At 37.0% G+C, this 26,497-nt stretch overlaps 1 protein-coding gene across 2 annotated transcripts in view; it reads right to left on the minus strand.

Moving 5' to 3' along the window:
- LOC134754560 (inhibitory POU protein) overlaps positions 1-14,781 on the minus strand; it is a 104,615-nt gene extending 89,834 nt beyond the window's left edge. For both annotated transcript variants that reach the window (XM_063690874.1, XM_063690873.1), the window contains exon 1: positions 14,421-14,781. In XM_063690874.1, coding sequence (XP_063546944.1) covers positions 14,421-14,543 — 123 coding nt within the window. In that variant the 5' untranslated portion in view covers positions 14,544-14,781. The remainder of the gene's footprint in view (positions 1-14,420) is intronic.
- Positions 14,782-26,497: the final 11,716 nt, after the last annotated feature.

Here is a 26,497-nt window from a genome sequence, read left to right on the forward strand (position 1 = left end):
GATGTTAATCTTACACTTGGCCACAACCACATGTTTATTTACTGATCCCTCCATCCACAAAATCTGATACCGCGAACGGGTGCGTATCATCATACATTTTATGCCTATACAACCATGTAACATGAATATGACGTATCTCCCTAACCTTGATTGTGTACATACGCCCTTTCGAAAGACGGTTGTATATGCCATGTTTACGATTGGGGATACCGATATGTTCTCAGTTCGTTGGTATGAGTTTACATGGTAATATGTTTTTATGTAGGGATACCCCTTTTGAATGTGAATAGGAACTAATACCTACAGCTTTATCAGTACGGATCCTGCCTTTTCGCCGAAATAGTACATTTCGATGCTAGTGCGGAAAGTATGTCATTACTTGACGAGTACCGAGATATCTCGCCTACGGCTCGTGGCAAGACTCGGGACGAGTGAAGAATGACATATCCGCACGTGTATCGAACGACGTTTTTTAATACAGTTGCGAAAAACTAAGAAAAGCAACAAGTAAGGAATGGAATTAGAAACTTTTATATTATTAATTCTGTGACACTGACATCATTGACATTGACATTATGAAGTGTTTTTCTAGCTTTTATTAGACTAGAATAGATTTTGTTATTATTATTGAACCCACTTCAATGAAAGTTTTTTTTCAAATGCATGTTCTATAAGACAGAAACAATTGTAAATTTTAAAACATTGTGCTATTATTACCTAAATATCGTTATTTACGATTATTTGTGTATCGTATATTTATAAAAACAATATCGAATGTTGCCTTTGGAAACTTAAAACATTCTTGCAGTAAGAAAATACGCCTCTTCTTTGACAGGCGTTCCGTTCCATTCAGACAACTTAATAAGAACGGTTTTCAACATTAAAAAATAAACGTGTTATAATACTTATAATGATGAAGAGGTTAGTAATAAAATATGAAATATGCATATTTTTCGTATTCTTACATTAACAGTAGGTTTTTATGTTGATTACGACGTTTAAAGGAAACTAATATTAACACTCATCAATAAGTAGTCATGAATTGGAACAAGTAAAAATTTAAGAAAATTGGAAAAATAAAAAGCACTATTTCGCGAAAACCAACTTTCCGCACGCTAAACAGCCACGAAAAGTAGCACTTTTTGAGCAACTGTATTAAAAATTGTATTGTCGAATTTCACTTGCCAACCAACTTTTCGCATAAGTTTCATTTAGGCCAAGCAATAAGAAGATATAGAGGCAAATGCTAGAAACACAATTTTTAACTAGCTTTGTTTGGACTAGTTAGATGAACATATCAAAAGTCCCCGGCCGTAACCCTGGTGCTGGGGGGAGAGGGGGTTTGAAGGTTCCATTTTTCGGTTTTTCGATTATATCTCGGAAACTATGCGTCTGAGCGACTTGGCGACATACAAAATGAAAAGAGATTTAATTTTTTCCAATTTTTTTGCAGTCAAGTCTCCCCCCCCAGCACCAGGGTTATGGCCGGGGACTTTTGATATGTTCACCTCCTAACTAGTTCAAACAAAGCTACGAAGTCAAAAATTGTGTTCCAAGCATTTCCCTCTATACCATTTTTGGGCATTTATTTCCTGGCCTAATTTGACCGAATAACTTTTACCGAATAATTATTTCGCAACCATTTCATTTCCCAACCCCATAGTTAGGGTTAGGTTAGGTTGGAATATGTAAATTTGGGAAATGATTATATTCTGAGTTTTTATTACGTAGACTAAAATTAAAATTACATTTATGTGGTACTAAGAAATGTCATGATGGGTTTTAAATTTTTGGGAAAGATAGTTTGGGATATGAAAATTTGGCAAAAAAATTCGGTGCATCAGTAACCCTTATCAGTATTCTTACTTCTTAAGTTCGTCTAAGCAAAGATATGTAACTCCGTATAAGATAAGTAAAGTCATAAGGGGCCCACTGATTATCAGTCAGCCGGACGATATAAACCTGTCAGTTAGAACAAAAATTTGACAGTTCCGAAAAACTGACAGGCCGATATCGTCCGGCGGACTGAATCAGTGGGCACCTTAAGAACAAAACGTACCTCGGATTATCAAGAAAAAAATATGCCCGAATAGATGGCGCCATACCTTTGGCCTATACTCGTGTAGATGGCGACACCGTTTGATATTTAACAATTTTAACACATATCAGTAAAATAACATGGGTCAGTCATATGGTGTTTTAAAAGAAATAAATAAAAAAAAAATCTATTTTTTTATATATTGTTTTTGGTTACCGCAATTGTTACTCATTAAATAAAACTATGAAAAAGGATTATGTCGCGTATATTGAATTTATAATACATCCCGACGTTTCGAACCCTTTACAGCGTTCGTGGTCAAGTGAGGCAAAGCTACAAAATCACGCGTTTCAGTTCCACGTTCCCTGCATAATAAACTGAAATGTTACTTTTTAATCAATATTAATGAGCAAAAAAACCAAAATAATATTTCTTGAGACGATTTGATACATCTACAAGAAGCTCGTTTGACCTTTAAAGGGGACCACTGACTATCAGTCCGCAGGACGATATCGGCCTGTCAGTAAGAACAAAAAATTTACAGTTTCGAACAACTGACGGCCGATATCGTCCGGCGGACTGATAGTCAGTGGGCCCCTTAAGACAAGTAGGTTTCCCCGTCACGTCATAATTCAAATTTCGAAGCATTTCTACAACGGCCGAAAGCGTACTTCAAACGCTACGAATATTACGTATCCAGGCATGCTTCTAAGTCGAATTTTCTATTAGCAGAACTAAGAAATCATATATTATTTATAAGACACGTCCTTTCATACAAATATTTTTATTATTCCCCCTCTTTGCCTGTTAAAGGTCAGAATCGCGTGCATGCATTCCGTGTATAGTTAGGCGTTGTCTTACTCACCGTACATGCAAAACTAGCCCTTAACGTTCCGACACAATAGTGTACGTTACACAAAGCCTCTTTTGTTTAAGAGTGTTCTTGCTAATGTAATTCTGAGTTCTATTTCTTGGGTCATACGGTTTGTTTTCCATTGGTCGGGGCAAGAACGCCCGTTGCGAGGTTGGTGTCCAATCAATTTGTGACTTTATGCTTCTAGTGTTAAGTCTGAATTTTGTTTGAGCGGGTGAGTATGAAATTGATTCTTGTTCCGAGCGTGCATGATAAGGCTGTGTTTTTCAAAGGCTCTTCATACTAAAAAACGGCTAAGTGCGAGTCGGACTCGCGCACCGAGGGTTCCGTGCTTTTTAGTATTTGTTGTTATAGCGGCAACAAAAATACATCTGTGAAAATTTCAACTGTCTATTAGCTATAACGGTTCATGAGATACAGCCTGGTGACAGACGGACAGACAGACAGACGGATGGACAGCGGAGTCTTAGTAATAGGGTCCCGTTTTTACGCTTTGGGTACGGAACCCTAAAAACGGGGACTGCATAACCAAATTGTAAAGATATAGATACAGTGAAACGGTATGATATTTCGTTTCGGTAAGTAAATATTCTTTGAGTAAATTAAGACTGGGGCATTCTCTATGAAAAGGGACCTTATTGTCGATGGCGCTTACGCCGCACAGCGTCGCGCGGCATTGTATTTATATCGGAGCATCGTTTATAATGGCGTAAGCGCCATCGACAATAAGGTCCCTTTTTATAGGAAACATCACAAATATCTCTTAAAATACCTTAGCTCTATGAATAAACCAGCGACCCGCCCCGGCTTCGCACTTACACAAAACCTTAACAAAATATACACCTAAACCTTCCTCATCACTCTATTGATAGGTGAAAACCGTATGAAAATACGTTCAGTAGTTTTTACGGTTCCGAACCCAAAGGGTGAAAATGGAACCCTATTACTAAGACTTGTCTGTCACCAGGCTGTATCTCATGAACCGTGACAGCTAGACAGTTGAAATTCTCACAGATGATGTATTTCTGTTGCCGCGATAACAACAAATACAAAAAACAGAATAAAATAAATATTTAAGTGGGGCTCCCATACAACAAACGTGATTTGTTATGCCGTTTTTTTGCGTAATGGTACGGAACCCTTCGTGCGCGAGTCAGACTTGCACTTGACTTGGACGGTTTATTTAGAATCTAAGAGGAATCTCTGTATCTGAGATAACGTCAATCTATGACCTCTCTAACTTTCAATCTTTTTGTACGACTCGCGCTTGTCCGTTTTTTTTTATTCTACTGCCACTGACAAAAGTTATATGCCAGTGTAACTAAAAGTTTAAGAAGTTAAACCTGAACTTCCGGATTTACTGTCAGATGTCATATTTTCCGTCTGGACGGAGTAAAAGTTTTTTGGATTTCCGTTTAAACTTAAAAATTGCGAAGTCAGAGTGAGTTTGTATCAAGGGCCTGACACTCTTTGATAGAGAAAGATAGTCTTATTGCGATTCCTATAAGAGGAAAGAGAAAATAGTGCCATGCTTTGTCCTTATCACCGACCGGGTGGCATCATAGGTAGGAGGCGATGGCGAAATACCGAAATTTGTAAGTGAAAGAGAAAAAATCCTATGCTGCCCAAATTTTATATGAATATTCTTTCTCTTACCCCCGGTCGGTCGGTGGCGCGTCTATAACTACTTGTATATATTGTCTATGGTTGGTATACAGTGTGGAAAAAAATATGGTCCCTGGAGGGAAAGTGCCTTAAAACCTTAAGTTAGAGGATTTTACTTAAAGGAAATATTCTTTTATTTAAAAAAGAAACAAAACTGCATTCAAAGTCAAATATGTGTCATTAGTAGGGAGAAGATAAGTGTCATTTTGTATGGGATTTTGAGTTTCCAAAACGTCCCGCTTGGCGCGCTGTTCAAAATCCCATACAAAAATAGACATAACGCAAACGCGAACGCACGTCACGATATCGAATGAAATATACACTAGGGGTTCCGATATACCTGTTTATCGTATGTCGATAAATGAGAAGTCATTATGACAATAGGGAATATTACGCGAAACCCTGCGTAGGGGGCGCCAGGGCGCCACTACCACAATCTGAGGGTCTATCGTGAAACAAGAAAATTTCTTTATCTAACATCTCTGTCACTTGCATATTCGAGCGATAAAGAGGCAGATAGCGAATTTTCGCATTCGCGTTTCCCGGTAGGTCCTCATTGTATTTATATCGGAGCATCGTTAATAATGGCGTAAGCGCCATCGACAATAAGGTCCCTTTTCATAGAAAATACCACATTTCACTTTTTATGTACTTTTAGCAATAAATGAAGATGGAGTAATGTTTAAGAAATAATAAATAACGATTAGAATCAAACATTTAGTGCCAATGAGGAAATATTGACCTGGTTTAAAAATAAAATAAATTCTACGAAAAAACCTCTTTTTAGAATTTAAGCAGTATACAAAGCGATTTTACGTATAAATATATTTATTTTGTAAAACATTTGTGCCATATTCAACCAAAAAGGTGCTTATTGTCGGTTGTCAATAAGGCGCTATTTCCATATAGCTTCAATTCGAAATCAACCTCATCGACAAGCGACAATGTGGTACCTTTTGGTTGAAAACGTCACATTTAGATGTAGATGGAAAAGACCACCATCTACACTAGCGCCCCTAGCGGCGAATTCATAAGCGTTAGCCCTCATTAATTGTCGATAAAATATTTTGCTACGTCACTTTAGTACTGTAAAACCCTAGTACTGTACTGTAAGCCTGCGATGTGAAAGCATTTTAGTTTACAACCAGTACATCGAATTACAACTTACAACCTACAACCTTACACTTTAGTTAATCCAAAACCAATTTGATCCCACAACTGGCTGAAAACATTAAAATCCGCGTTCTACTTTTTTTACCACCAAATGAAATAAGCAACGTCATTACCCAAAATTAAAAGGGAATTATCACGTGGATACTGGCTGAAATAATACCAACATGAACACAAAAATATAGGCGTAGGTATATATAGCTCTCTCGTTTGCACTCATCGCCGCCCGAGGGGCCGTAAGCGGGACGGCTAGCTAGCGGGCGTCTTATATTATTCATGGGACGCGGACGTCGAGTGAGACAGCTACACGAATGTGTCCATGAGAGTGAAAGGATAAGACAGTGTTTCTCAAGACCCGCTTCAAATGAAACGGTAGCTTGGGGTGTACGATTGTTCTAAGTATACATAGGTAGGGAAATATTATGTTGATAATAAAATGCATTTATTGCAGAGTTGTTTGGACATAGTTATTTCTAAATTGTATTTTGAGTTGTGAAAATGTCATGGGTCAAAAACTGTTTTATGATATAATGTTCTATTCGTAGTTTATCCTTAAGCGAGGTTTAGACTAGCAAGAACTTGCGTACAATTTTCATTACATTGCGGTATCTGATAAACATTTTGAATGCAGTTTACCTTAGTAGTCAGCAATGTAACGTAAATTGCGTGCAAGTTCTTGTTAGTCTAAACCTGGCTTTATAGTTAGACCAAGATAAGTCTGCAGCGATTGTGATAGCACACGCAGTGCAAGTGTTATTTATACGTCATAATTTTATAGAAGTTTGACGTTTATAATAACACCTGCACTGCGTGTGCTATCACAATCGCTGCACTTTTCTTGGTCTAACTTATTAGTATGATTAGTTTATGAAAAATGTATACAAATTGTATTGTAAATTGTAATGTCTAGAGAAGACGCCATTTTTCACGTTATTGACCCTAATGCTATCTGTGGGATCAAAAAAAACTGTCATTATTCTTATGTCGATAAATGGAGTTTGGTTGCGATTTTACACTTGGACGTACACATTATTTATCCATTTTTTTTTAATATAAAATACATACATTAAAACGGATTTCGCGTCCCAAGTGACCCTAACCCTTCTCACGGAAATTAATATTTTTTATTTTATTTTTCTTTCTTCTTAAAGTTAAGATTTATAAAGAAAAAATATTAACTTTCGTGAGACGGGTTAAAACGGGTCACCCATGTGACGCGAAATCCGTTTTATTATATGTATTTTATATTTAAAAAAAAAATGGATAAATAATATGTACCAAGTGTAAAAAGCCAGTAATATTGAGAACTTATTCACCAAATTTTGTAGAAATCTGACGGATAAAAATCGAGCCATAAAGCTCTGGTTTTCTGGGATAGCGGTGCCTACATACATATATTTTGTATACAGACGGCCGCTATATGTGACATTTTCAACCAAAAGGTACCACATTGTCGCTTGTCGATAACGTTGATTTTTAATTGAAGCTATATGGAAATAGCGCCTTACTGACAAAAGCGACAACAAGTACCCTTTTCGTTGAAAATGACACATTTGACGGCACCACTCGCGACGCCATCTGACCTTTCAACCCAGAGGGTAAACTAGGCCTTATTGGGATTGATCCGGTTTCCTCAATTTTTACCAAATAGCATTTTAAATACAGACAACATAAGACTCTTTAAAAAATTGTTTGCATTCATATCAAACAAAGCGTATTACTCTATTGACGAATATAAAAGAGACAATAATTTAATTTAACTAACTTAGCGGTTACACTCACGTGTTTTTAGTCACTCGCGCGACATGTTTCGGAGAGCCTAGGTCTCCATTTTCAAGCACTAACACCCAGGTAGCATTTATACGTCATTATGACGTCCGTTACGTCATTATAACGTATAAATGACGTCATTATGACGTCGCAGACGTCACTGCTACCTGGGCAGTGCCTGAGTGAGTAGTGGTCACGACGGATGGGCATTTCTTCTTCTTTTGTTTATAGTAACACATAATAAATAACCGAGTAAAGTTGGATTAAAAATCCGAGTTAGAGGTTACTTTGGGAATTAATTGTATCGAGCGAAGTGTCATAATTCGTGTATCGGAAGCTATGATATTAAAGATAATATAGTCAATAACTACATATATTTTTTCCACGTCTACGAATATCAACGCCTCTTAGAAAAACATGATCATATAAGGAGATTTTTCGCCTTCTGGCTCAGGGAACCGCCTACCGCCTTAAGCTAAGTTAATATGTCTCACTATAGTTTAAATTCGAATAATTTAATTTAATGCAAAACTTATTTAATGTTTAGAGTAAGGTAAGACTTCTTGCAGTTTATTATTAAACTTACCAACAAACACAAATTTGTATACCTAATGCTGATAAGACAGTGATATTAAGTAATGAGGGCTATCGTTTGTTGCTCTCTAGTTGGCGCCTCTGTTGATGGTGGTCCAAAAGACTAAAGAACAGCTGTCAGTCATTGAAGTGACAAGTGACATTTGACATTTCGAACTATGGAAAAGACCACCATCTACACTAGCGCCCCTAGCGGCGAATTCATACGCGTTAGCCCTCATTAATTGTAACACCTATGTGCCTATGTTTAACAAATAAAAACATAGATTGATTGATTTCCTTAACCGAAGAGCGACAGGTAAATATCGAATGATATTTCGTACTTCCGAAAAACTCATTGGTACTAGCCGGAATTTCAACCCGCGACCTCCGGATTGAGTCGCACGCCCTTACCGTTAGGTCACCCTTTTTTTAATATGGCTGCACTGTTCTAGAAAAACGGATCTTATACCATTATACTTATACCAAGACTTATACTTATACCAAGTCGGTAATAAGGATTTATATTTGATTTATATTTATATCTTCTTGGTACAACTATTTTTTGTAAACTAACAAAATTATTATTCACGGTATTCTTAAGTATCACTTTTTTTTTTAATTATCAAATTGCACTTCACTTTTTTTTAAGCAGACACTCCGTTGGGTAACTGGATACCTGTAATAATATATATTATAACATTCAAAAAAATATATATGTATATGATAATTCCGGCCCATAATACATACTTAATGCTAATACATTTGTTATGTAAATATTATTAATAGGTTTCAGTGTAAATTATATTGATTAAAATATTTATTTCATTCGGCGGAACGTTATTTAGAATATAACCCCAGTAGCATTTATACGTCATTATGACGTCAGCGACGTCATTATGACGTAATAATGCCGTCACTATGACGTAGCGGACGTCATTTTGCTACCTGGGAAGTAACCAATTTTAAGCGAAAAAATATCTAAAAGTATTCGTATGGTTGAATTAATGTTATTTATTTTAAGCAGACATTCAGTCATCTAATTAATTATACAAAATATATTTTTATCTTTGATTTTATTGGTTACAATGATTTCTGGTTAATTAATATTTGGGGTTTTTAGAAAAAATGGTACCGTTTACTTTTTTCCGAAAAACTATCAACTCGGGTTTTTAGACTCAGAAGAAAAAAAGTGTCCCCAGTTTATCATACAAATTTTTGGTGTCAGTTTTGTAACGGTACAAAATGTACGTGAAAATTCGTTACAATACTGACAGTTTTTTAGTCCTCTTGATTCTGAGTAGCAATAAACCAAAACTTGACGGATTTTCGAAAAAAAGTAAATGGTACACTTAAGTGAAAATGCCCATTTATATGTTTAAAGAGATTTATAATTATTAAGTGTTGTATTTCAACATAAAAATGAGCCTCAACATTATACTCGTATGTTCAGTAAAATTCACCTAAATTTACGTGCGTTGTTTGTAAATATTAAGGTAAACAAATGATTTGTAAATTTGTATTTGTATTCATTTTATATGAACCATTAAGATTTTTCCCTTATTTATCATACGAATAATATAAATATTTTCCATCTTCCAAACAATTTAAAACATACACATTAGAATTAAAAATTATTATTATTATTTTCTCCTATACATTAACATTACAACTTTATATATTTAAAATCATTATTTATCAACCTATCAAATTAATACAGTACCGTTTAGAATATTTAATCTTTTATATTCAAAAAATACAAATCAAAATGTCAAATTTCAAATAATACAACAATACTGTAGTTTAAACTCACGATTTTTACTCATTATTATTTACAACGACGGGACTCCTCGAATCGTCGGAGGTAAATTTAAAACTTATTTTAAGCGATTAAGTCCCGTCGTTTTTAAATAATAATACTGTAGTTTAAATCTCGTAGCTGTACACAACGCGTAACGCGTAACCGTCGGCGTAGCGCCGCCCCGGGCGCGGGCGTAGCGCCGTAGCGCCGCCCCGTCGGCTGAAATACCTAAGGTGCTACGACAATTTTCGTGTACGAGAAAATGTCTACGTTTACTTTAATATGTGTTGTTTAATTATTTTTAAGGTTCCGTATCCAAAGGGTAAAACGGGACCCTATTACTAAGACTCCGCTGTCCGTCTGTCTGTCAGCAGGCTGTATCTCATGAACCGTGATAGATGGACAGTTGAAATTTTCGCAGATGTATTTCTGTTGCCGCTATAACAACAAATCATAGTACGTAACCCTCGGTGCGCGAGTCCGACTCGCACTTGGCCGGTTTTATTTCTTTGGTTGTTATTATTGATCGGCAGAAATTTTAAAACATATTTAAAAATTACAAATTATCTATAAATAATAAAAATAAAAATATGAAAGAAATATGCGTAACTTCATTTTATTTATGAGATAAATTTATTTTAAAGCATTATTTTATTATAGTAGGCATAAATGAGACCAAAAATTGTGATACATATATGAACTTCAGTACTGAAAGCCGTATTTTAGTACTGAAAGTTTAAAGGGGCCCACTGACTATCAGTCCGCCGGACGATATCGGCCTGTCAGTTAAGGGGACCACTGACTATCAGTCCGCCGGACGATATCGGCCTGTCAGTTAGAACAAAAATTTGACAGTTCCGAACAACTTAAAGGCCGATATCGTCCGGCGGACTGATAGTCAGGGGGCCCCTTTAGAACAAAAATTTGACAGTTCCGAACAACTGACAGGCCGATATCGTCCGGCGGACTGATAGTCAGTGGGCCCCTTAACAATTTTATTACATATTTCGGTATGTGAAATACATAAAAATCATTAAAAAAAATTGTATTAATTAAATACAAGTGTACTTTTTATATCCAAGTGTTGTAATTTAGGTACTTATCGATTATACCGACTACTTGGTTTGTCATAAGCGGCATTATCATTTAAAGCCTCAATAAAACAGACAAAACCAAGTATCTGGTCAAAAATCAACAAAAAAAGTCCGAATGATGGACTATTAGTTAGTAGGTACAGTCGCCATCAGATATATCGGAGCGGCCAAGGCGTTAACAAATATCTGAACACGCCTCTATTGTCAAGGCGTTAGAGTGCGTGTTCAGATATTGTGAACACCTTGGCCGCTCCGATATATTTGATGGCGACTGTACGTAGACGAAGATCGTGTTATAGAAAAGTTTATTTTTTTCTAGATGACATGGGTTTAGATGTAAAGCTTTGATTGGAAATAATAGACAAGATACTAAATTACAATTATAGTACACAATTGTATTTTTTATAAGGTAGTTACGTTTTTATAAGAATTTCCGCGAGGTAGTAAAAAAGCCGATTTTCATGATATATTTTTATACTTCCAATATTATTTCAGTAAAGGTTACAGTTAATTTTTTTCATTTTCATTCTTTCATTTTCATTGTCATTTTATTTTCAATTATGAAACAATGTCAAAGTAATGCAGAAGAATTTAAAAAAAAGGACCAATATAAATTGATCTAAAGTTATAGATTTCCCCTAATTTTCATTTTTCTATTGACTGCTATTATTTTGCACACAACTGTATATTTTGAAAATGTCTACCCGTGTGTAAATCTTCGTGTACAAAACCCTAAAAAAAATCATTAAACAAAATTGTTTAAATTAATGATCGTAACAAAAACGTATATTTTTTAAGAGAGCATCACATTTATACTAGCATTATTTAATTTATTTAAAAGCCATTTACATGTAATATTTTCGTTTTATCTCTTTATAAAAAACATTTTTTATACGGAGCTATTATTAGTAATGAAAAATATGTTTTAAAATAAATTTTACTTTGCTTTTCTTTTAGAAGCACATTTCATTTTTGTCGTTATTCACATAGTAAATAATACTTAATTTAAAATTCATAAAATAAAGATTTTACTGAATGTAAACAAAATATTTAACAAAAAACCGGACAAGTGCGAGTCAGACTCGCCCACCAAGGGTTTCGTTCAAATTTAATTTACGGTTGTTCTATGGGAGCCCCACTTAAATATTTATTTTATTCTGTTTTATGTATTTGTTGTTATAGCGGCAACAGAAATACGTCATCTGTAAAAATTTCAACTGTCTAGCTATTACGGTTCATGAGATACAGCCTGGTGACACACAGAGGGACAGTGGAGTCTTAGTAATAGGGTCCCGTTTTTACCATTTAATTTCAAAAATAATTATTTAATGTTAACTGAATGATTTTAAACCTATTTTGTTAATGTATTTTCGTGTTAAAAATATTGTATTAACAAGAAATAAAAACTTAAATTTTAGAACGTCGAATGAAATAATATAAAACTTCTCTACCATCTGGTCACGTTCGCAGGTTCTATTTTCGTTCAAAAAATATAAAAAAACATTACCAAAAAATGTATTACAACACGCCCCGTACTTTAATTGAATGTATCATTTATTATTGATAAGTAAATATTGAAACCTTCATATTTACATTTTTAATCAACCGTAAAAGCCGTAATAATCCCTTTCGCTGATATATGTTGATGTTTAAATTCATTTAATCCTCCAAAAAACACATAATTTTTTAACATTATTGACTATTTACAATAAAGCTATTTAAAAAAAAAAAACCCTCAGGCTTTAATTTAAATTTATAGCTGGTTGTATTGTTTTTAACATGTTTTGCGCCATAAATAAAACTTTACATCTATTTTATTTTTTCCAAGCATTGTTGGCAAGCAAGGGTTGTGGTAAACCTTATAATTATCAATTTTAATAAAAATTAACATCCCGACGCGAAAACAATTTGTTTTCCCGGCCCTTCAGACAAACGCCGGCAGTAACCTCGAACAAATGGCGGCGCTAATAAAAACCTCGTGAAACAATCCAACTGCAATAAGCGCAGATTACGCCAGGAAACTTGTAATTCCTGCTGTGTTATTTATGATGTGTAATCCGGTTTGGTAATTTGGAGTTTTTGGTGTTGGTTCAGTGAGAGGTAATGTTTAATTTTACTCAGATAATTGTTATTTTCACGTTTACAATATTAAATGTAATACAAACGAGATTTATGAATGAATGATTTCTTTATTCGGGCAATAGACCCATTACATAATTTTAAAATGCAAATACAATAAATTTAAAAGATAAAAAAAAGAAATACAGTAAAAATAAAATAGAATAAAAACTACTAATAAAAATAACAGCTAATTTCACAGTTATCTTGAAATGTGGTTTAATAAATGTTATAAACAATTATTCTAAAATATTTTTACAAATGTTACACAAGTTATTCTCTTATATTTATTCCATTTAATTTATTCGATTTGTTCTTTTACACAAGTCTTTTCTAGATCAATAAACTATTTTTTTTAATGTTGTTCTGCTTATTTGTGATTAAAAAAAACCTCGGCTGTATTGTATTAATAGGTATATAATTAGTTAGGGTTAGTTAATTTAAATGTAATTTATTATTGTAATGTAATTAATTAATTTTGTGCAATACTTTATGATATTGAATAATAATAGGTACATAGGTATATTTGGTCTAAACACGGGTTTAATGCTTGAATGGTACATTTATTTTACGGTTTTATTATTATTTTCCATCAATAAAATGAAAGTCTATCTCGCCTACTATAGTATACAAGTTCGACAAATACCTAAATAATTGATGAAGTTTGGTTAATATGTCAGTCTGAGATACTTAAGATACATATATTCCCAGATAATTTGGATTTATTTTAGTTCAATTTAAGCAAAATATATATTAAGTTAATATTTTTGTTGTCATTAAAACATGTATTTAGATTTAAATTTTATGCTTAACGTATCTATTTGTATTGTACGCTTATAGTGTTTATGATAAAGTAAAACCACCTTACTAAATTTGTATTATACTACATTTCAATATCAATATGTGGCATTCCATCAGAGAAGGGTCCATATGCTTCATGTGCAATAAGAACCTGTTTATCAGAATAACTGTTGGAATTTCAGATGGAAAGGACCTTATTGTACTTGAAGCATAAGGAGCCTTCCGTTATGGAAAGCCACATATATACTAATACCGTTCTAATTATATCCAGCACAAGTATGTATTACGGACCGTGATAAAAATTCGCACAAATACAAATAAACAAAAAAAAAACATAAAAATGGAGCTCCATTTATTCGCCATTGCAATCGCTAGCATGAAACTATCGCTCGGCATATATACATAAAAATACATACCTGGAAAAAATGGATTAGTATTTTTGTATTTTGTTAGTTTTTTTTTTTGTACAACCTGAAAAAAAAATAATTTTTTGGGCACCTGAAAATGAGTACTCACAGAAGGATTGGGCACGCAGCGCCTAGGATCCGGGCTCCGGTACGTCGGGCTGTACCGCCCCGGGAAGCAGCCGGGGGGCCCCATGAGCCCCCCGCCCGACTTCATCTTGTCCGGGGAGTACATGGCACATGACCCCCATGGGTCGTCCTCCAACTTTAACACCTTGGAGGGTGAGTGGTATTGCCGGTCGAAAATCTTGGCGGCTTGGAGTACGCACGGGGTGAAACGCGGCACGACCGCTCTCGACGCCGGATAGTGACCGACTGGCGACTGCCACGCCCCGCTGTGGGCATGTTTACGGCGGCCCCACAAATGAGTGAATTATTCAATTCGTCCATTCACTCATGTGACTGCCTTTTCGCGCGTTTGAATCGATACGTTAATGTTAATGCGTTGTTCATTATCTTAGGTATAAGGTTACTGGACTAAAGAAAGCACAGTCCTTAGGCTTGCTTACTTTTAAAATTTGATTGGGTTCAAATTTTAGCACAATTTTAGTTTTATACTTGTAGTCAACCGTCCGGACGCCCTAGGTATCGCTGGGGAGACGAAATGCGGAAAGACCTTAGCGAACTCGGCGCCGTCGACTGGACAGAAACGGCTTTGGACAGAAGCATGGCGGTCTTTGGTGTCGGAGGCCAAGATCCACTTCGGGTCGTCGCGCAACAGCAGTAAGTAAGTAAGACAAAACTGAAAATTCATATTTTTAATACAGTTGCTCAAAAAGTGGTACTTTTTGTGGCTGCGTAGCGTGCGAGAAGCTCAATTTCTCGAACTTACTTTTTAGTTCCAAACTATACTTTCGAAACGCAGTTAAAATGTAATTTAGCGCGGAGCAGGTACCAGGGCCTCACTCGTTACTCGGAGGTGTCGTTGACCAACCCGCGCCGGGCCCGCGGCGGCCGCGGCCGGGGCGCGCACGAGTATAAAGGTATCGCGGGCTGCGGCAGCTCAAGTATCGCGGGCTGTATAGCTACTTTTGGTTTTGGTTTGGTTTGGTGGTATGATTCTACTAATGATATATTAATTTATTATTTTTGCGCAATTGTATAAAAAAACGTCGTTTACAACACGTGTGAAATGTCTTTTTACACTAGTTGTAAAATGTACTATTTTATTTCTTTGGCCTAGATACCTTGGTCGGATCAAGCTATCTCCACTATACCTCTCGTGTCGGTCGCTTCTCCATACAAATAAAAAGGAAATGAAAAGGCGATTTCGCGCGGGTCCTTCACTTTCTGTCATAGGGACCAAGGGACCATCATCAGACGCTATTTAAAGAAAGAAAGAAAGAAAGAAAGAAAATACATTTATTTGACGCCACAACATAGTACATAAAAAAGAAAAGCATGCAGACAAAAAACATTTGGACGCTAAAAAGGACGCTGTTCGTACCGGGGCCACACTAAAGGAACTCACTGACTATCAGTTCGCCGGACGATATCGGCCTGCCAGTTAGAACAAAAATTTGACAGTTCCAAACAACTGACAGGCGGATATCGTCCGGCGAACTGAAGTCAGTGGGCCCCTTTACAGTCTTTCATCTTCCTCGCGTTATCCCGGCATTTTGACGGCATTTTGGGTCCGCTTGACAACTAATCCTAAGAATTGACGTAGGCACTAGTTTTTACGAAAGCGACTGCCATCTAACCTTCCAACCCAGAGGGAACTAGGCCTTGTTAGGATTAGCCCGGTTTCCTCACGATGTTTTCCTTCACCGAAAAGCGACTGGTAAATATTAAATGATATTTCGTACATAAGTTCCGAAAAACTCATTGGTACGAGCCGGGGTTTGAACCTGCGACCTCCGGATTGAAAGTCACACGCTCTTACCGCTAGGCCACCAGCGCCCCCCTTTACACTCTTTGCCATTGTAAAATCTGTGCAAAGCTAGCTTGGTCCGAGTTTCAACAGAAATAAAAAAGGGTTATACCCTAGAGCCATTAAAATGGTGCACTTGGTATTTAATTTATACTCGCAAAAGTTCGTTTTCGTTGCTTTTGTGTATAGTAAAAAAAGATGTTTGTGTATAGTAAAAAGTTTATTTGGTACCCGTAGTAGTCGTAGTTATTGGGGACCTTTTACATCTCCAAATTTAAGGTACTATTAGACGACCGGTCGCCTAGTGGTTAGTGACCCTGCCTGTGAAGCCGATGGTCCTGGGTTCGAATCCCGGTAATGGCATTTATTTGTGTGATGAGCACAGATATTTGTTCCTGAGTCATGGATGTTTTCTATGTATTTAAGTATTTATAGGTATATCATTGTCTGAGTACCCATAACACAAGCCTCCTTGGGCTTACCGTGGGACTTAGTCAATCTGTGTAAGAATGTCCATATAATATTATTTATTTATTATTTATTAACCATAGAGATTATACATCTCTGTTATACTGTATGTACCTACCTCGTAATTACTATTTTAAGATAATTATAATGTAATGTTCACTGTTCACCCAGGGATAGACTGTTGTATTTATAAATGTTGCTATGTATTTTTTATGTCACTATAATAGGTTTTTTGACTGTATTTATAATAGATGATGAAACCCGTATAAAACTATAAAGAGTAGGTAATATTATTGAGACGTCACATGCTAGTGTTTCATATAATAACTATTTTTCCTTTTTAGGGTTCCGTACCCAAAGGGTAAAAACGGGACCCTATTACTAAGACTCCGCTGTCCGTCTGTCCGTCTGTCTGTCACCAGGCTGTATATCATGAACCGTGATAGCTAGACAGTTGAAATTTTCACAGATGATGTATTTCTGTTGCCTCTATAACAACAAATACTTAAAAGTACGGAACCCTCGGTGCGCGAGTCCGACTCGCACTTAGCCGGTACTCTTGAGCGCCGAAGAGGTTAAAACTCACGACCTTCCGTGTTTTCCGTCGATTTAAGGGTTATTTTGGAGAAGCTATCCACTTTCCCCTTAACACCCATTTGCATTTACGCCGTTTGGCCGCTCGTCCGGCGGCAGATGGCGTTGTTTTTAATTTTTCGATTTCGGCCGTCGTCCATTATGTATGAGGCTTTTATCGCTCGCTCGGCTCCTTCGGGAATGTGTGGATGCGGGCCTAAGGATAGGCGGCGGCGTTTTGGAGATCTTTTTTTTTACTACACCAGCTCTTAAAAGCTCTATTTATACTTCCGAAACAAATGAGAAAATTGCATTGTATTCACAAGAGTGGCAAAATAATGAAGATGGGGGTTTACGAAAAACCATCACCTTTTGGGTTATTTAGACTCAGAACCACGAGTACTATTGAATGAAAGAAAAAGTGTCCCCAGTTTTTTATATACATTTTGAATGTCAGTTTTGTTACGGTCCATACAAAATGTATGTGGAAATGCGTTACGAAACTGAACTTTTTTTTTGGGACATTTTTTTTCTTTTAAAATCGATAGTCCTCGTGATTCTTAGTAGAAATAACCCAAAAGTTGATGAATTTTCGAAAAAAGTAAATGGTACACTTTTAAGTGAAAATGCCCTGATACAAAACTGAATGATAAATATTCAACAACTTACTTTTAACTTGATTTGTAACGTTTCGGGTTGGACTGGTGAAAAATCCCTTTAACCCTCGTACCTTAAAGTCCTTGCAACACTCAATATTCCACTCTTTCAACCACTCGCTACGCTGGTTATTTAATTTTGGAATCTAGCTTGCTGCGTATCAATTTAGCAATTAGCACGAGAATTTAAACAATAACTTTGCCCCATTGTAAAACAAAAATCTATTCATTGGCTTGTCTATTTTTATTAAAGTTTATCCACATCGAAAAAAAAGCGAACTACTTTTCCACGATGTTTGAAACTTTGACCAAAAACGCTCCATCTTGTGATATTTATGTATGTATTTAAACACTTTATTGTACATAATATACATTACAAACTCAATAAAAGAACAAAAATATATACAATGTACAAAGACGGACTTATCCCTATAAGGGTTCTCTCCCTAATGCATACATTGCAAGCGTGACGCCGCGCCGTGATGCTACGGAAAACGTCACGTAACTGAGTAACGAAACTTACGAAATTAGAAATCAATCAACCGTACACAAAATTTGTTTATGAAACACATACATGTTTGACGCTCCGCCTTTGGTGCCGTAACTCAAATACGCTCTATCCCGTGACTTGCCCCCCCTAATGCATACTGACCCTTTTAGCCCATGCATGGCATGCAACCCCACGTCAGCATGACGCCGTGACGCTACGGTAAATGTCACGTAACTGAGTTACGAAAGTTACGAAATTAGAAGTCAATCAACTGTACACACACAATCTTCATTCAACTGTACACTTACTACTCACTTACTCCGCTCAGCGACCCAAAATGAGACCTGGCCTCCGACACAAGACAGCGCCACTTCTCGATCCTGTACGACCTCTCGCCAATTGGTGACTCGAAGTTCGCGCAGATCCGCCTCCACCATGTCGCACCAGCGATACCTGGGGCGTCCAATAGGACGTCTTCTTGCTGGGCGGCCCAGATGTGATAGTCAGCAAACGAGCAGACGAGCCGCCTGATGGGAAGCAGTCATCGTCGCCCATGGACGTAAGCAACATCACAGGAGTCACTTAAGCATTGCCGACCCTTGAGAACCCTAAATACCCGCTTCTTGAAGAATCCCATGTCGTAGCACAAAGGAAATACCTCAGGAGGTAACTAATTCCACATTCTGCACGTTCTGGGAAGAAACGAGCGGGATGCCCGCTTATTCATGGTGTGCTCTTTTCACGTTCCGATCCTCATCCATTCTCCCAAGATGGCCCAACCAACGGAGTCTGTGAGCTTTAGGCTCTCCCATGATGAACTGTACACACAATTTTCATTTACCTGTCTAGTTACTAAATGTAATAAAATCAATTCTATGTGCTACTTTTGAACCACTTGGGACCCAATTGCTGGACATATAATAAAAATTGTAACTAAATATAAGTGAGCATCTTTCTAAATAATAATGCGGGCTATGAAGGCATGTATTCCCCCTATACCTAGCTATTAAGTTTTTATCCTTCTTAAAAAGCAAAGAGATAGGTGCGGGCTGAAAAACAGCGCTGTGCAGTCGCCAGACTCGCGGCACAAGCTGAGTCCCGAGCCTATTGTCGCACGCAGCATTCATAATATTGTTAATTATAATTCTAAATGTCATATATGTATATATAGTTAGTTCCTACTTGTATAAGAAAACTGCTGTAATTTAAGCTTGTACCTACTACTGTTTTTTACTGTTTTTTTTTTGTATACTTACTACGACAATAAATTACTTTTATTTTTTTTATTTAAATGTCCTTATTAGGCTACTTCTTCAACTTATTATCTTGCAACATAGTATATACAAGTAGTTATAGACATGAAACCAAGCGACCAAGAGAAAGACATATTCATGTATTGCCAGTTTCATGTATGGCAGCATAATCTTTTTAAATTTCGTTATTTCGCCATCGCTTTGCTATGATGCCGTAACCCGATCATGAAAAAATGCCCGGTCATAAAGACAAAGCATGGCACTATTTTCTCTTTCCTCTCATAGGAATCGCAATAAGACTATGTGGAATCTTTCCCTATTAAAGAGTGTCAGGACCTTGTCTTGCAATGATGTGTTGCCTGTAGAGTCCTGATTTCAACAGGCAAACATAAACGGTCGCTATTTGTGTTACTACAAACGAATTGTTGTTTATTTTTTTATTTTCGCATCTTCTTTGTTTTAATTAATCTTGACGTGTCTTTTATTATTTGTTTTATATTGTGTTAGTATTCTTAGAACTGCACTAGTTCATGGCCCCGACGGAAGATCAGCGCTAGCCCAGCCAGGCTAGCACCATGCTGAGTCGGGACCATTTCGTGGCTTATATTATTTATGTTGTGTTACCTATGTATATTATGCTGCCATCTTGGACCCGGGTATGTCCTTAAACTGCGTCCGGACCCGGATATGTCCTTAAACTACGTCCAAAAGAGAGGTATGGGCACTGTGAATGACATCTCGCTTTGTGTGGTAGGGCACAGGACAGCGGATGTCATTCCAGATCTAGAGCAGAGCCCAACTGGGGAAGTACCTCCACCTTACAGAAAACCGCAGCCAAATAACACTAGACCCTACTCATAGTGTTGTGTTCCTGCCGGTAAGTAAGGTTGCCAGAGCTCAACGAGGGAGAGGAGTGTTAGGGTCGGCAACGCGCGTGTAATATCTCCGGTGTTGCAGGCGTCCATAGGCTACGGTAACTGCTTACCATCAGGCGGGCCATATGCTTGATTGCCACCGACGTGGTATAAAAAAAAATGTACGTGTTTTCCTCTTTTTTGCCACGAATAAACGCTATCTATCTATCTATCAAATTGTTTTAATACTGTTATGCAATTTCTTTCAGTGTGACTTTCCACGTATCTTGTGATTACCATGTCGCTTACGTTCATTTTGTCTTACTAAATACGATAACGAGTTATACATAGATTAGTACCTAATATAGGTATATTAGACGTATATTTAGCAAGGGGATACGTTTGCCGGGCTACATTCTATCTCTCTCTAGTCTCTATTTGTGTTACTATAAACAAATTGTTTTAATACTGTTATGCAATTTCTTTCAGTGTGACTTTCCACGTATCTTGTGATTACCATGTCGCTTACGTTCATTTTGTCTTACTAAATACGATACGAGTTATACATACGTATATTATACGTATATTTGGCAAGGGGATACGTTTGCCGGGCTACATGTCTATATACGATTCTGTCGGGTAACACATAGTTCTCAGGTCCCTATTTGTGTTACTATAAACAAATTGTTTTAATACTGTTATGCAATTTCTTTCAGTGTGACTTTCCACGTATCTTGTGATTACCATGTCGCTTACGTTCATTTTGTCTTACTAAATACGATACGAGTTATACATAGGTTAGTACCTAATATAGGTATATTAGACGTATATTTGCCAAGGGAACACGTTTGCCGGGCTACATTCTATCTCTAGTATCTATTTGTGTTACTATAAACAAATTGTTTTAACACTGTTATGCAATTTCTTTCAGTGTGACTTTCCACGTATCTTGTGATTACCATGTCGCTTACGTTCATTTTGTCTTACTAAATACGATACGAGTTATACATACGTATATTATACGTATATTTGGCAAGGGGATACGTTTGCCGGGCTACATGTCTATATACGATTCTGTCGGGTAACACATAGTTCTCAGGTCCCTATTTGTGTTACTATAAACAAATTGTTTTAATACTGTTATGCAATTTCTTTCAGTGTGACTTTCCACGTATCTTGTGATTACCATGTCGCTTACGTTCATTTTGTCTTACTAAATACGATACGAGTTATACATAGGTTAGTACCTAATATAGGTATATTAGACGTATATTTGCCAAGGGAACACGTTTGCCGGGCTACATTCTATCTCTAGTATCTATTTGTGTTACTATAAACAAATTGTTTTAACACTGTTATGCAATTTCTTTCAGTGTGACTTTCCACGTATCTTGTGATTACCATGTCGCTTACGTTCATTTTGTCTTACTAAATACGATACGAGTTATACATACGTATATTATACGTATATTTGGCAAGGGGATACGTTTGCCTGGCTACATGTCTATATACGATTCTGTCGGGTAACACATAGTTCTCAGGTCCCTATTTGTGTTACTATAAACAAATAGTTTTAATACTGTTATGCAACTTCTTTCAGTGTGACTCGACGTATCTTGTGATTACCATATCGCTTATTCATTTTGTCTTACTAAATACGATACGAGTTATACATACGTATATTATACGTATATTTGGCAAGGGGATGCGTATGCTGGGTTATGATCTCAGCTAATTACATAGCGGGTGGGTTTTGCCGGGGCGAGACAATGTTGAATTAAACTCCGTTAAATTATTATGAGGGGTGCCTTATAGTTATGATTTGGCTGTTAAAATGGCAGGGGCTTGATGGGTTATAGGTTCGATGCTTGGTTAGTGAATGTTTAGGTATACTCAAAGATAGATATAACTCCGTAATAGATGGATACAGTCTCAGGAAAAATTGTGCCTCGAAAATCACGAAAATTTGATTCTCGATCAGAGGGCGCCACTAGTTTTGGCCAACTCTCGTATAGAGGGCGTTGACGGTTTCGTTTGTTATTTATAATTTTAACGCATATCAGTGAAAGTACATCGGTCAAAATCATATAGAAATAATTAATGCCAATAATAAAATCATTTATCCATATTTAAATACATTTTAACGTATTTTTATAAATCTTCATTTTTAGTTTTAAAGTATGTCGATAGATGGCAGTGAATTTACAGCGGTTACAAAATTTACTATGACAATACCGCTCTATCTTATTATATCCTCTTTGGTATACTACATTCTAGAGAGGATTAGACAGAAGGTTCTTTATAGTGCAGTTTTTAGTATGTAATTCAATAAGTAAATTTTCCCAATTATACGCTCCAAAACTAGTTTTAAAACACATAAAGGAAAATATAATGAGTTGTATGGAAATATATTTGCCATACCGCTACCTTGTTCAATTTCGCCGCTAGGGGCGCTAGTGTATTGCGGTAGACCCGTTAAAACGCGTGTTAAATATCACAAAAACACACATCACAAAAAGTCCTTATACATGACATGAAAAAACACCATATTCCTAAAAATTTATTTAGCTCAATTGACAACCGAGGGTCCAACGGTAAAGGGCACCATGCCATAACGGCACGAGGCGCCACGTGCCGCTAAACTGATTTGTGGAATAGTGCCCATCAGAATGTACTTTACAAATTGTTTTGTTAATTTGATAAGGAAAATTGTGGCAGTGCCACAGTTAAAGTAGACAGTACACATGAAATAAAACTATGAAAACGGATTATATCGCGTATATTCAGTCACCCGTTGACCACGAACGCTGTAAAGAGTTCGAAACGTAGGGATGTATTATAAATTGAATATACGCGATATAATCCGTTTTCATAGTTTTATTTCATGAGTAACTATCGCGGTAACCGAAGACAATATTATAGACAGTACACAGTTCAGTCGGCCTCAATAGTAGCGGAAAGAGTTAGTCATAGTAAATTTTGTAGTCACAGTAAATTTACTGCCATCTATCAACACAGGATTAAAACTAAAAAACCGGCCAAGTGCGAGTCGGAGTCGCGCACCGAGGGTTCCGTACTTTTTAGTATTTGTTGTTATAGCGGCAACAGAAATACATCATCTGTGAAGTTTTCAACTGTCTAGCTATCACAGTTGTTGAGATACAGCCTGGTGACAGACGGACAGACGGACAGCGGATTCTTAGTAATAGGGTCCCGCTTTTACCCTATGGGTACGGAACCCTAAAAATTAAAATGTATAAAAATATAAATTGTTATTGTCCATCAAACTAGGATAGTTAGCTGATAGTTCAGCTTTAAAACATCGAAATGCCGGGACGTGCCACTAGCCAGCCGTGTGTTTCAAGTTGAATGTAAGAACTTCGCTTCGCTCGCTCGTTCGAATAGCTAGTGGTTTAGCCGAGGGACGTGATGAGCAAAATTTTAAAACCCACGCGTTGGCAATTTGTGTCGTTTTGAATCAAAAGGTACCTCATTGTCGCTTGTCATAAGGACGCTCTGACAGCTTATTCGTATAAAGATACAAGCAATTTCGTCCTTATGATAAGCGACAATGTCGTACCTTTTAATTAAAAACGTCACATTTTTTCCATCTTAAGTTTCGTGCGGTGTGCCATATCTTTTGTCTTGTTCCATTCTAATAATATTTTACCGCAACTGTTTCATATATTTTGATATTTTATGGTATATACAAAGTCATAATACTGGCTTATTATATTTGTGTTACCATAAAATTCGGGTACCGATTCACAAAACCACCGGAAACAAATTGTGGTCATGTTTGGTTCCGTTTATTTTTGATTTTCATAACATTCGAAATTAATTACGATAGAGCACTCAAGTCCCCGGCAAGCTCGGCCGAATTGCACTTTCCCATACAAACGTAGTTACGCTCTCATTTTAAAACTACGTGTTGGATTGTAATGAAACTATGCACATACAATGACATGAGGTATATCTAGGTCTGAAATTAGTTTATATAGCTCGTTTATAAAACAAACAAAATAGAGTAAAAACAGGTTTTGTATGAAAAACTTAAATTCGCTGTATTTTTAGTGTTCCGTGCAAAACTTTGTTTTGACAAACGGAACACTTATGGGATCACTTCGGTCTTGCAAATCAGTTAAATGCGTGTTTCTCAGAGACCGTTTGACATAGATACCTAAAATTTGAAACAGTTATAGCAATTACCACCACTAATATTGTAAATAAGTCAAAACCGCTTATTTCTTACTTTAGGGGGTAATTTAGGGGGTTGAGAGGGGTAACCTGTTTTTTTATTTTAACTGTAGTATCTGAAGCTACATAAACTAATTACTCGTACAGACATAGATATACCTCATTCTATTGTAAGTACAAAGTTTCAGAGCAAACTAGCTACTCGTTTTAAAATGAGAGCTTAACTACGTTTGTATGGAAAACCGAACTTGCCGTTGACACAAGAGCTTGGTTTTTATCAAGTTTTTATTTAAAAGGAAATGTTTATTATAGTTATGTCGCACTTAAACTATCGTGAGACATATTTCAAAATATTTATCAGTACGGTTTTTACTCACTATTATTTTTAGTCGCTTTCGGCGACATGTTTCGGATTCTTTGGGAATCCATCCTCAGGCGCTCGTGTCCGCGGCGGTTGTACGTCGTGCACTGCCCGCGCCGCCCGCCTCGTCGCTCGTTGCGCACGCGCTGATGGGGCAGGGGCGGGGGGCGCGGGGCAGTCCGCAGATGGAGTCGTCAAGTGCTGTATCGAACGAAGTCAAGCACACTGCACTCACTATGTCCCCGCGATCGTCACAACACACTAAACTTGCCGCTTGACCCTAGGTATTATAGGCTTCCATGCCTATAGTTATGTCTACGTTTACAACCTGTATAATTTATACATCTTATAAAACAAAGTCCCCGCCCGGTCTGTGTATGTATGTATGTTCGCGATAAACTCAAAAACTACTGAACCGATTTTCATGCGGTTTTCACCTATCAATAGAGTGATTCTTGAGGAAGGTTTAGGTTTACTATTTGTTGTTAAAATTGTGATCAAAATCGGAATGATGTCGTGCATTTGCTTTTGTGTGTAACACACAACACGTTAAACGCCAAGCCAAAAATCACATTTTTTTATATTTTGTAGATATTTTGTAGATACGGACCCGGGTATGTCCTTAAACTGCGTCCGCACCCGAATATGTCCTTAAACTACGTCCAAAAGAGAGGTATGGGCACTGTGAATGACATCTCGCTTTGTGTGGTAGGGCACAGGACAGCGGATATCATTCCAGATCTAGAGCAGAGCCCAACTGGGGAAGTACCCCCACCTTACAGAAAACCGCAGCCAAATAACACTAGACCCTACTCATAGTGTTGTGTTCCTGCCGGTAAGTAAGGTTGCCAGAGCTCAACGAGGGAGAGGAGTGTTAGGGTCGGCAACGCGCGTGTATAATATCTCCGGTGTTGCAGGCGTCCATAGGCTACAGTAACTGCTTACCATCAGGCGGGCCGTATGCTTGATTGCCACCGACGTGGTATAAAAAAAATTGTTACGCTGGTGGCCTCTAGCGGTAAGGGGCACAGACTTTCAATCGCGTGTACAAACCCCGGCTCGTACAAATGAGTTTTTCGGAACTTATGTACGAAATATCATTTGATATTTACCAGTCTTCAGGAGGCCTGTGCCAAAAGGCACACCGAACTGCGGGGCATTTTGTAGTTTACAAATAAAAAAACCGGCCAAGTGCGAGTCGGACTCGCGCACGAAGGGTTCCGTACCATTACGGAAAAAAACAGCAAAAAAATCACGTTTGTTGTATGGGAGCCCCATTTAAATATTTATATTATTCTGTTTTTAACCGACTTCAATTTCATAGAAGGAGGAGGTTCTGTATTCGGTTGTGGCTATTTTTTTTTTTATGTATGTTCACCGATTATTCCGAGACCCGTGGTCCGA

Source organism: Cydia strobilella, chromosome Z (genome assembly GCF_947568885.1).
Source record: "Cydia strobilella chromosome Z, ilCydStro3.1, whole genome shotgun sequence".
Classification (NCBI taxonomy): Eukaryota; Metazoa; Arthropoda; class Insecta; order Lepidoptera; family Tortricidae; genus Cydia; species Cydia strobilella.